The 11,789-nt window shown below is 31.8% G+C and overlaps 1 protein-coding gene across 11 annotated transcripts in view; it reads right to left on the bottom strand.

The window, feature by feature from the left end:
• ClC-a (chloride channel protein 2) overlaps positions 1 to 11,789 on the bottom strand; it is a 186,835-nt gene that overhangs the window by 29,924 nt on the left and 145,122 nt on the right. For all 11 annotated transcript variants that reach the window (XM_014415303.3, XM_067045586.1, XM_024358479.2 and 8 more), the window contains 2 exons: positions 9,968 to 10,235; positions 8,365 to 8,493 (listed from right to left, as the gene is read on the bottom strand). In XM_014415303.3, the coding sequence (XP_014270789.1) occupies positions 8,365 to 8,493; positions 9,968 to 10,235 (397 nt within the window). The remainder of the gene's footprint in view (positions 1 to 8,364; positions 8,494 to 9,967; positions 10,236 to 11,789) is intronic.

Raw genomic sequence — 11,789 nt, 5'->3', positions numbered from 1 at the left:
TTTTTTCATACCTCCTTTATTATTATTTTTTTCTTTGGAAAATCCTTTGTTGACTGTCCTTAACATTGATCAAATGCTTGGATTGAGATGAATTCCCTGAACTTAAATCGCAGATTCTAAATAGTGTGATGCTTACTATAAGTAATAATCGAGAATAGTGCACCTTTGATCGGGAAAAATCAAAATTCTAGAAAATTATAGTGAGGAAGAATTGGATGTGTGCAGGTGTATATATTCCCAGCACTGTTAAGCATAAAAATTCCTTTTTAATTTTTTTCGCAACTACGCTTAATCTCATATAACTAGAAAAATAATTTAGAAACTTTTCAGGCCAAAAAACCTCCTCTCTGAGTTTATGTACACTCTAAGCGCAATCTACATTGAAAGTAGCAGAATTAATTCTCAGTCTTCAATGAAAATTCAACTACAGAAAGATGCGTAGGTGTAACAAATTAGATTAAAAAATCGTTCCCCTTGCGATATTGCAACGCGCCCACACAATAAATCTCAATATTTTGAAATTTATGCAAATTTGCATATGATTACAGTGCTGTCATATGCATGCCAAAAGTATCTTTCACGAAATACTCCAGAGCTCATTAACATTAAATACTAATATTATACAAAACACTAATGACCAGTTTCCTTCACTAAAGCTCTTCTATCTAATAATATGCATTTCTACCCCGAGAGTGACCCTTAACATAGCGTGATGGTAAATTCGTACGGAATGCGTTTTACATTTTTTAACGCTAGTTTTGAATTGATTAGATTTTACGATTTAACAGACAATTTTTAACAAAACCGGTGTAAGAAATTGATATTCTATACTGAAACCAGAGCTATTATGTTAAAAAAAAAATGCTTCAACAAAACTTTACAACATAAAATTACATCTCTAAATGATCACTGATGGCTCTTACATTTCTAATATTTTTATATCTAAAAGAATACCAGTTTGATAACAGTCAAAATTGGACGTTGAAACAAGGATATAAAAAAAAAAAATAAATAAAAAAAAAATAAAAGACGACTACTACTTATTGCAGCTTCATAATTTCTATGATACAAGTTTTCACGTAATTAATAAATTTAATTTAAAATAGATAGTAATCATTCTACTCTTCTCTCAGAAATAGGCAAAGTGATTTTTAAAAATTTCAAATTAAGTAATATTTCTGACTGTTTGAAAGCTTAACATAAGTGATATACTAACCAATCCTCAACTATCGATAACATCCTAATAGTTTAATCCTGTATTAATATTTTGAGAATTTATTTTGACTTAATATTTAAGGGAACTATTTCTCTAACGAACAACATACAGATTTCTATTAGCTCTCAATTGAAGAATAGAGTAGCTGGAGTAGGGGAGTAGCACTTTTCATGATATTCACCAAAATAAATTCGTAAAATTTCTGATTGTTCGGAAAATATTTTTGATTATGAAAAACTATATCACAGGAACAATTAGAGTGGTTCCTAATTTTTTTCGAAATGTCGCCCTTTTGAGACTTAAATATTATGCGGATCTTGCAAGACAAAAAAAAATTGCGGCACTTTTATCGGGCTATAAAAATGTCGGCACAATTATCCTTAGAGCGGTTGAATATGTAGGACAAGAAAAAAATAGTACAAAGTAAATTCTGGAATACATTATATATTCACTATTTTAATTTTTTCAAATATTTTCCTAAAGTGGCTATCACTGGCATATGCTTAGAGTACCTCAGGGTGACGGTACATTCACTTTGGGAACTGTTGTATTCGACGTACAGGTGCCTTCTAGCACCCAAATTAAAGCTAGTTGAATGTACTATAATGTAGTCAATAACATTTATCTTCGAAGGAGTTTGCATGATATTCACGAGAATTAATTTACAAAACATTGATTTTTCGTTTAAATAATGTTGCTTTTTGAAAAACTGCAGTCCGAAAACTTTTGAATGTATGAAGCTCTCTTAGGTCTTATATTTTACCAAATTTACTATGAAGTTTTTATTTAGTTTTTCAGGTAGTTTTAAGGATATGGAGCTCTAAAAAAAAAAATTAGTGATCATTTTAGAGATTTTTTTTGTTTTCAAATAAAATCAACTTCAGGAGGCGTGTACCTTAAAACTTCAATATTTACTTTTTAATCACGCTTATTGTATCTCCTGTATAGTCTAGATAAAAATTGAATCTTTTTTAACAGAAGAAACACGCAATTTTTTTATTTATTTGTAAAATGATTTTTTGTAACTTCTGAAGCAGCTGCCTATTTTTCATTTCACCTTACCGTGATTGACGGAGTCATCAATTTTGATTCTTAACTTTAAATATTTTTCAATAAATTACTCAAAAATTTTGATGAAATAAATTTCTTTGTTCTCCTCTTGAGCTCCTTAGTTAATGTATTTTATTTACGGTCGCAGAAAGAGAGTAGAAGCTAATTACCAATTTCCATATAAGGCAATTGAACATTTTGCGTTATTAAATAGTCTTTATAGCAATTCGAAGAGAAAACCACTATAAAATGCTGTGTTATATGCAGATAGTTCAACGAGCTCCATCGCAAAATTTCTTTTACAGTTTTCATCTAATATTGAGGTATTGAAAAGGATTAGAAGAATTATATCTAGATACTCTCAGGTGATTACGACTTATGATTATGACTTTCAATTCCTATTCTGCTCGTGGAGAGTAAGTTACCTCATTATCCGACTACCACCGAATCTGGGACAGCGATGATGCCGAGGGACCATCAATCAACTGAGTCAATAACAGCCACCTCTTCGGGAGCAGTCAATGGCTGCTGAGTCATCTCACTCACAACTGGTAGAGTACGGTCCCACTTGTTGCGGCAGGTCTTGTGGCATCGTCCAAGGACGTAGGATCAGTCAAATCATCGGATATTCAGAAAGGGTAGTTTCAAGAAAAAGTTATAGTTTTTTCTTAATGATTTTTTTTTTTTTTTTAGGGAGACCTCAATCTAAATTTCAGGTTCGGGATATCACCAACCACCGGTTTCATAAGGAAAATTAAAAAAAAAAAATAATAAACATGTTGGAACACAATTGCTTCAGACGGAAAAACAGGATTTTTTTGAAGATGAAAATTAATAATAAATAAAATAACAATAAAAATTAAAGCAGACAAAATGTTCTACAATGAGCCTGGTACGTTTTTAAATCATCATTCTAATAATATGAAATAAAAGTAGCAAAATGCACTCAGGAGGAACTTACCTCAATCTCTTACTCAGATATGAAGTTAGAAAAACCTCTTCGCAATTATAAACTTAATTTAAAAAAGAGGAATCTACAGCCTAATATAAATTTTTGTCTAAGTTTTATACAATAGAAAGAGGACAATGCTAACTTAAAAATTAAAAAAAAATATTAATTTCATATTAAAAATATTAAATCCGTACCGCTACAACTTATGAAAGGTCAGGGATGCCGTACTTTGTAAGAAAGTACTGTTACAAGACCAACGGTTCTACAAGGAGGTGGTTTGGTCAGAATCGCGCTCAACGGCCAGATTTTTACCCAGTTGAGGGAACTCAGTTTATAATGCCGGATGGGCCATGGAGGATTCCCAAACCCACAGGGCTGACGCACGGCTGCATTGAAACAGATAATAATTATCTACCACAGCCGGATCGGAACCCTTAGGCGTTAGTAGCTCAGTTTTCCTTTCATAAATGTCATTTATCAACATAATACATTAATACGCTATTTAAAACGTCTAGTAATCGTATATTTCAAATGAATTATTTATAAATCATAAATAATTCTTAATTTAGATGTATGAAATAAATTATAACTTTTTATAAATAAACATATACATTTTCTTTTATCATCAAAAGAATGACGTTTTCTTCACACTATTAATATTCACCAAATTTTTCTCATATTTGTCATAATATTCACATTTAATTGTTCAATTTCCAATTTAAAGACTGATCTACATGACTATTATAAGGCCTATCTGGACATACGGAGTTGAGCTTTGGGGCTCTACTAAACCATCAAATTCCTCCAGAATCCAATCCTTACAGTCCAAAATCCTTCGTAAAATCCTTAATGCTCCTTACTTTGTCACAAATCAAGTCATCCATCAGGACCTCAATATTCCATATGTTGCCGATTTGGCCAGAACCAGATACCGTTCCTTCCATAATAAACTTCTCAACCACCCAAATCCACTTGTTTCTAACCTGGCTTCTCCTTCATTACCTAATAATCCTCCTAGGCGTCTGAAAAGAAGATGGCCTCGAGATCTTCTCCTCTAGAAATGTTTTTGGAGTTCTATCAATGGGTAGATTCTCCACATGTTTTTATCATGTCACTATGTCACCTACAGCAAATTTATTTGTTGTATATATAGTTGTAAATATCAATAAATAAATTATTAAAAAAAAAAAAAAAAAAAAAATTTCCAATTTATGTATTCTCTTCATCAGTTAACACTTTTTGATTTTATTTCACAAGGTCGTAAAATATAACTACAATACACACATACGTCCCGTTACCATTTGAAGTGTTTTCCCGGTAATCAAAAGGAAAATAAAAATTTAATGATGTGAAAATCGTAACACGAGATTCTAAAGTTCAAGTCCGTGATATTTAAATTTGAAATAATTGTCTTGTTCCAACGATTATTTTTAACCATCATCAAACTCGTAGGCACATACTGGTTAAATAGAAAAATCCTATTACGCATCCTACAGCAACTTTTTTGACATTCAAAAGTCCTCTAATAAAACTACGAGCTAAAGTTGTCATGGAAACAATGTATATTTTTTAATTGGTTAATGAACCATTACTTTCATGACAATTTAAGTTTTATCGCAACTAATTTTTTGTCCAGATCTGTTTGGGACGTACCTTATGTTTTATTCTGTCCATATCGAAAATTATTCATTAGAAATGCAAGAGCCTTTCGGTCAATTATGGTTTCAATGATGTAATTTGACTTGGCAAAGTTATGTTGAGAAATTTTTTTTATGAATCATAATAGCTATCTTACATAGGTTTTGATAAAAATCTGTCAGTTAAATTTTAATTTTTCATATATTAGAAAATAGCACTAAAAATTGGAACAACCAACAGAAAAAGAAGCTACCGACACGCTAAATGTGACCCTCGGTGTAGTAATAGATGTTATTAGATACAACACCTTTAGAAATGAGATCTGGTCATTTGTATCTTGTATAATATTAGTCTTTAATGTTGATGAGCTATAAATCATTTCGCGATAAATAACTATTAGCCGTTCGGACAGCTAGAGGGTACTGCTATCGGATGCAAATTCGCACAAATTTCGTAATATTTAAATTTATAATAAAGGTTTGCGGGTTAGACCGGTACACCTACGCGTTTTCCGTGATTAGAATTTTTATTTAATTCTATCAGTAGTATCTCCATGTAGACTGAGCTTAAAATATATAAATAAATTGTTATGAGGTTTTGTGGCCTGGTAGGATTCTAAATTATCATTTCAGTGATATGAGATTGTGCATAGTCATGCAAAAGGATCGGCATTTTTTCCTGTTTACTAGTGCTGGAAAAATAAATCAAATCCCGTGATTCCAGGTAATATTTCTCTGCATATTATTACTTATAGTCTGCATCACATTATGATGAACTTTCGAATAAGTTTATGGACTTGATCTCTGTCTAAGCCGGTTTACTCAACGGCTGGTACAGTCAACGAATGAATGAAGGATTTTTTTCTCAACAATTCAATATGTTTTTTGGAATGTTGAATCCGAAATTCAGTTATGACATCAAAACAGCTGCAGCAAAGTGAACTATTTTTTAATAAACCTGGCCAAAAATAATTTTCATTTAAATAATATTATTTCAAAATTTTTTGAGACAAGGTAATTATTTATTAAATAAAACCACAAATTGTATCCAATACTGTCTCAACACTTTATTTCTTATTAGTCCAACGTTTCGGCTATTCCAGCCATCTTCAAGGACATCTTTAATACAAATTTTCTCCTCACATTAATTTATAATTTTTATTGCAGGCTATTCTCCCCAGGTCATTTTCTTATTTTAATTTCAAACCTATTTATTTAAATTTTAAAACCATTAACTTTTCATTTTCTTTATAAAATTATCCACAATATAAAATACACCATCATATAACAAACTAATTACTAATTAAACTACTAAAAACTAATTAAATAGTTTGTTATATGGTGGTGTATTTTATATTGTGGATAATTTTATAAAGAAAATGAAAAGTTAATGGTTTTAAAATTTAAATAAATAGGTTTGAAATTAAAATAAGAAAATGACCTGGGCAGAATAGCCTGCAATAAAAATTATAAATTAATGTGAGGAGAAGATTTGTATTAAAGATGTCCTTGAAGATGGCTGGAATAGCCGAAACGTTGGACTAATAAGAAATAAAGTGTTGAGACAGTATTGGATACAATTTGTGGTTTTATTTAATAAATAATTTTCATTGTTTATGTTCTAAAATTAGTAAAAAATAGAGTCTATCTAACTAAGATTTATTATCAAAATCTCAAATAGATTCTTCAAAGTTTGAGACGAAGCTATTTATCACTAAAATCAGTACTAGATTTTTATTTTTGGTATATAAGCTTAGTTTAAAAAAAAAAGGATGAATCTTTGGATTGTTTGTTTTGCAATAATTTTGAATTGAAATTAGAAAAAAAAATACATTCTTCAAAGTTTGAGACGAAACTATTTATCACAAAAATCAGTGCTAGATTTTTTTGGTATATGCGTATTTGGTATCATATAGCCTAGTTTGAATTGGAAATAGTAATAACAAAAAAATTAAAAGAAATTTGGATAAATGTTTCGACCGTTTTTTTTTTTTTTTTTAGCAATAATTTTGAATTGAAATTAGCAAAAAATAGAGTCTATCTAATTAAACTTTATAATCAAAATTTCAAATAGATTCTTGAAAGTTTGGAACGAAACTATTTATCACTAAATTCAGTGCTAGATTTTTTTTATTCTTTCGGTATATACGTATTTGGTATATTATGGCTAGTTTAAATTGAAAATTAAAAAAAAAAGATTGGATAAATCTTTGGACGTTTTTTTTTAGTACTAATTTTGAACACTAAGTCCCGAGCAGTTATGTAGATAATAATGAATAGATAATAAAAAATTCCATAATATTAAGATAATAAAAATCGACAAATAATTGAAGTTGCTGAGTATTAAATCCAGCGTTTAAAGTCGTAATTTTTAAGTTATTTTATTTTGCTCATGAATAAAGCTTACGTTATTTTCTTTCGGGCTGCGTATAATGTACATACAGTAAATATATTTTTAATTTTATCATGATCTATTTTATGAAAGTTTGTATAATTTTTTTTTCGATACAGAAAAATATCAGAGCACCTACTATATAACCTCGAGTGTACCGGAGAAGATAATCATGATCTAGAAACAATCCCGATTGTTCCAGATGATAGGAGATAAAGGTCGGATTGATAACTGTTTCCTGTTGATATTAATGACCTCTGTCGTTTCTTGTTTAAATCGAACATGACTCTATCCTAGTTACAAGAACATAATATCATAGAGAAACATGCGAGTAACTGTTTCAAATTCTAAAGTGGTAGGTGTTACTGGAGGCAATCTAGGCAAATTTGCTCTACAGCGCCTATAGAAGTTACAAAAAAAAACATAAATAGAAATAGGAGCCAGCCGCACTTATCCCTCAATTATTGTTTAAAACAATAATTTAATTGTTTCATAATTGCTAATGTTATTCAGTCATGAATTGGGGAAACGTTGAAAAGTTAGTAATTTACTGGAACTCCAGTGATTAGTTTTGCTTAGAAAATAGAGAATTATTCAATTTTATATTATATAAGACGCGCAGGTAAGGTTACTATTTCGAAATTAAATTAAACAAATAATAAATTTTCAACTTTAAGAGCAATAAAAAATTTTCGTAGTGAAAAATAATGAATCAGAAATTATTTTTATAAGTTATTGATAGTGTAATTTAGAAAATAAGATTGCTAATCTAAGAATAAACTTACCTATCGATTGCGGATAGGTTTGAATGAAAGTAACTGATGGATTCTCCTTACTCTTTAAATGATTAAATATTTTATAGTAAATTCTTAAGGAAATTTCAGATAACATTGGCTTACTATTAGATAATCAATATTTGACTATGTAGGAAAATATGTTAAGTAACATAAATAATCCAAAAGAATACAACATAATGTATATTGCAATGCCCCTGAAGATAGGGCCATCGCACCGAAACGTTGGGATTTAATTAATTAGTTCTCAATGAAGGGAATTTAACAAGCAAATATTTTTATTAAACCAAAATAAGTGTAAAGATAAGTTAAAGATTACTCACCTATCGATTGCGGCGCTACGATGTGGACGAAGCCCGCCGAGAAGAGGATGAGGCAGAAGGGAAGGCTGACCCAGGCCAGGTATTGGACCACGGGGTGAGTAGCCAGGTCCCGATACAGCCAGATCCTACCTGTAATGAGTAGAGGATATCTATTAAGATGTATAAAATATTGATCGCTTTTCACAAAACCACACGAAATCATTTATGATAACGAGAAACTTACACGCTTAAGAGTGCAAGGTCAGGGAGCACAAACTAGGGAGCAACAGGACTAGCTTTCAAAGCACACGCCACAAACACACAACATGGTCTCAGGGAGGGCCTTGCACAATCTGGACAAAGCTCAAAACAAGGCACTCAGGCTCGTGACAGGAGGCCCAAGATTTACTCCATAACTGGTCTAGAATTACAAACAGAAATAGTGTCAGGAACTTATGCTTGATGAAAGAATAAAACCTTTAAATATCGACTCCTAGAGGAGGGAAACAATAACTGAACGGTTTCCAGAAGCAATGAGGCTACATGTCTATTGCAGAGTATATGAGAACGACGAAGCTAACAAACTGACTAGGAAAGATCAGGGATTAATCAGAAAGATTCCTCTAAACAAGAAATCGATCGGCTGAGAGAATAGCCAAACATACAGTGAAGGTAACTGTTAACCCAGAAAACTGAAGGTTAGTGATGTAAGAGGCTAGTGTAAAAAAGTGGATTGATTCCAAAGTATTTCCAAAAATGACAATACGTCCCTTTATTTGGAATAATTAACGGACACAACCTTCACCAGTGCATCGGAGTAACCTATAATTCAACCTGTCCTCTACAATCATTGGACGATATTTCCAGAAGACATGATGCGCACACCCTTATGCTAGGAAGGTTTAAATTATATTGGATTAAAAGGTTACGCATAGCTGACCAAGCAAGCTTTGTTCAGGCGTGTGATAAATGGAAAAATGAGTGGGATTTTTAACTAATGCTTGAAAGAAAATATTTTAAAAAAAATTTGCGATAACAAAATAATGCATTTAAACATAAATCTCAAGAACTCAACTCATTCTGATGTTTTATTTATGTATAGAGGCAACATAAAAAAATAATTTCGTTAAAAAGTGAGTTAGCAACTTCTTCTTCCAAGAGTTTAAATTGTACATATATCACATATAAACTCTTCGTAGGAGAACCATGAAAAAGCTATTCATATAAATTAATGAGTGATTGGTGGTAGAAAAATAAATAAATGACTATCTCGGCTAATTTAAAGGACCAGTGCCGAGCTTAGATATTCCCGGCCCTCAAGCAAACACATCAAGCGCCGCCTTCCTTCATTGCAAATTCCATTTTATCACAAAACATAAAAAAGATTATACAAAGCGAAAGAATAATGGTCTCTAGTCTCTAATTCAGTTGCTTTATTAATAGATAAAGTTAATTCATCTTATAAGCTTTGTAATTTTTTTTATTCACAAGTGGGATTCCAAGTACCCTTTCAAGTAGCCAAAGGTCCAGGCTCTACCCCCTACCTCTACAACTGTCAAGATGAAAAGGGTAAGTAGAGAAATGAAATATCAACCCCAATTTCCTTAAATATAATATTACTTACCCTTGTTGCACATGGATATCCCGTGGTCCATTATGAAGCTGAGGAAGGCCATGATGAGCCCAAGAAGGGCCAAGAAGACCCAGTCCTCGCCGAGCCTCGCGAACGTGTTCCTCCACGCCCATCCGATCACCTTAGCGATCTTAGAGTTGTACAGTCTACCTCTGGGCTTACCCAAGCCCTCGTCCACTTCTTGCACGCTCTTCTTCTTCGCTCGCTTTGCTTCTTCTTTTGCGTACGCTCCAAGCTCCTTCGTGTACTTCCCATACATCTGTAGAAGAAAAAGCGAATATATTAGAATACAAACTTTGGTAGTCAATAACCAGATTTATTAATTTAGAATTATTTATCGAGGCTTATAAGTATAAAAAAGGAGAGCGATAAAAATAGTATAAGCTAGAAAAAGGTGGAAATAGGGTAGTTTTAAAGATTATAGAGCATTCTTAAATTCTGACTTATACACCAAGTGTTTTGGTAGAATTTTTAAATATTTTTTTACCTCCTTCCTGGCCCTTTCTGATGTACGGAGCAAGTTGGGGTTATCCTATGTGTTACAACTTTATTCAAACCAGAGTGAAGAGTTGGATTTTTCATTCTGTGAGACCGTCATGAAATAAAAATCAACTAGTCCAGATCGGGGTGTTTGTAGCTGAGTGTTAAGCGACTTCTTCATGACTGCTGCGATGCCGGTTCGAATCCGGCCTGTGGGGTCGACGTTTATTTCTGTGGCGATCCCACGTAATGAAGACAACTTGGTTAGAATAGGTTAGCTACCTGTCAGAAATGACCAAGAAGTGGGTCTATAAGAAAAAAAAAATTTTTCCCGCCTTCCTTAGGTATGTGCTGAGTGATGGATATGACGTGATATTGGCTTGAGATTAAACTACCCTTTGGTAGCACTTAAATGATAACTTTATATCATAAGATCCTAAAGCCATGTTCTTTTTAGACATGTCAGGAAGTTTTTCAGAGAGATGTCAGGAATCTTTTGGTTAGTATATTAGAAACTAGTGGGTTTATATGGTAATGGTGTTTTTAATGGAAGGATATTTGTATTTTTTGAGGCAAATTTGCTACATAATGGACATTAAATCATTGAGGATACATTTGTCTCTGTGGTTTAATAAGAATCATTGAGGATTTTACGAAGAAATTCAGGCACGGTGCGGAATTTGATGATTTAGATGAGCACTAAGCTACCTATGTCCAAACTGGCTTGATTTCAATTATTTAAATGTGATTTGTGTAAACAGCTTTAAAATTAGAGCGTTTTTCTACATAGGTGGTTTGATAGGATGTCAAACAATTTATAAAAATAGTGAAGTTCCTTATTCACAAAAAAGCATGTCCCACTGGCGTCAAGTTGAGGACATGTTAAGGCAAGCAAGATCAATATAAATCTCACTCCTATCAGATAAATAAATCAGAATGGTGAATACATTAAAATAATATTTTTTAGATTTGTAAAACCTCTCACCCAAAAAATAGTCACTTTATTTAATATTTAATATTGATGAAAAAAATTCGATTACTTGTCGGAAAAATTATTTTCCAACATAATATTTATGTAATAGTAAGACAATCTAACCACAGATATGATGAAATTAATCACACTTGCGCTGTAAAATCAAACGGAAAATATATATAATCAAACGTTTTTGTACCTAACCACAAGAGACCATGAAGTACCAACGTGATCGAGCGGTTAAGAAAATATTTGTTTACAAGACCAACCAATGCCAACGACAGACAAGGAAAGATTTTATCAATTCTAAAAGTGTATGAAATATGGTAGTCAATCGCTTTTAATAAGGAAATATATATA

Source organism: Halyomorpha halys, unplaced genomic scaffold, assembly GCF_000696795.3.
Source record: "Halyomorpha halys isolate HHAL.00 unplaced genomic scaffold, Hhal_1.1 Scaffold98.1, whole genome shotgun sequence".
NCBI lineage: Eukaryota > Metazoa > Arthropoda > Insecta > Hemiptera > Pentatomidae > Halyomorpha > Halyomorpha halys.
Note: the sequence above shows the minus strand (reverse complement) of the source record. Positions and strands in the feature narration are given on the sequence as shown.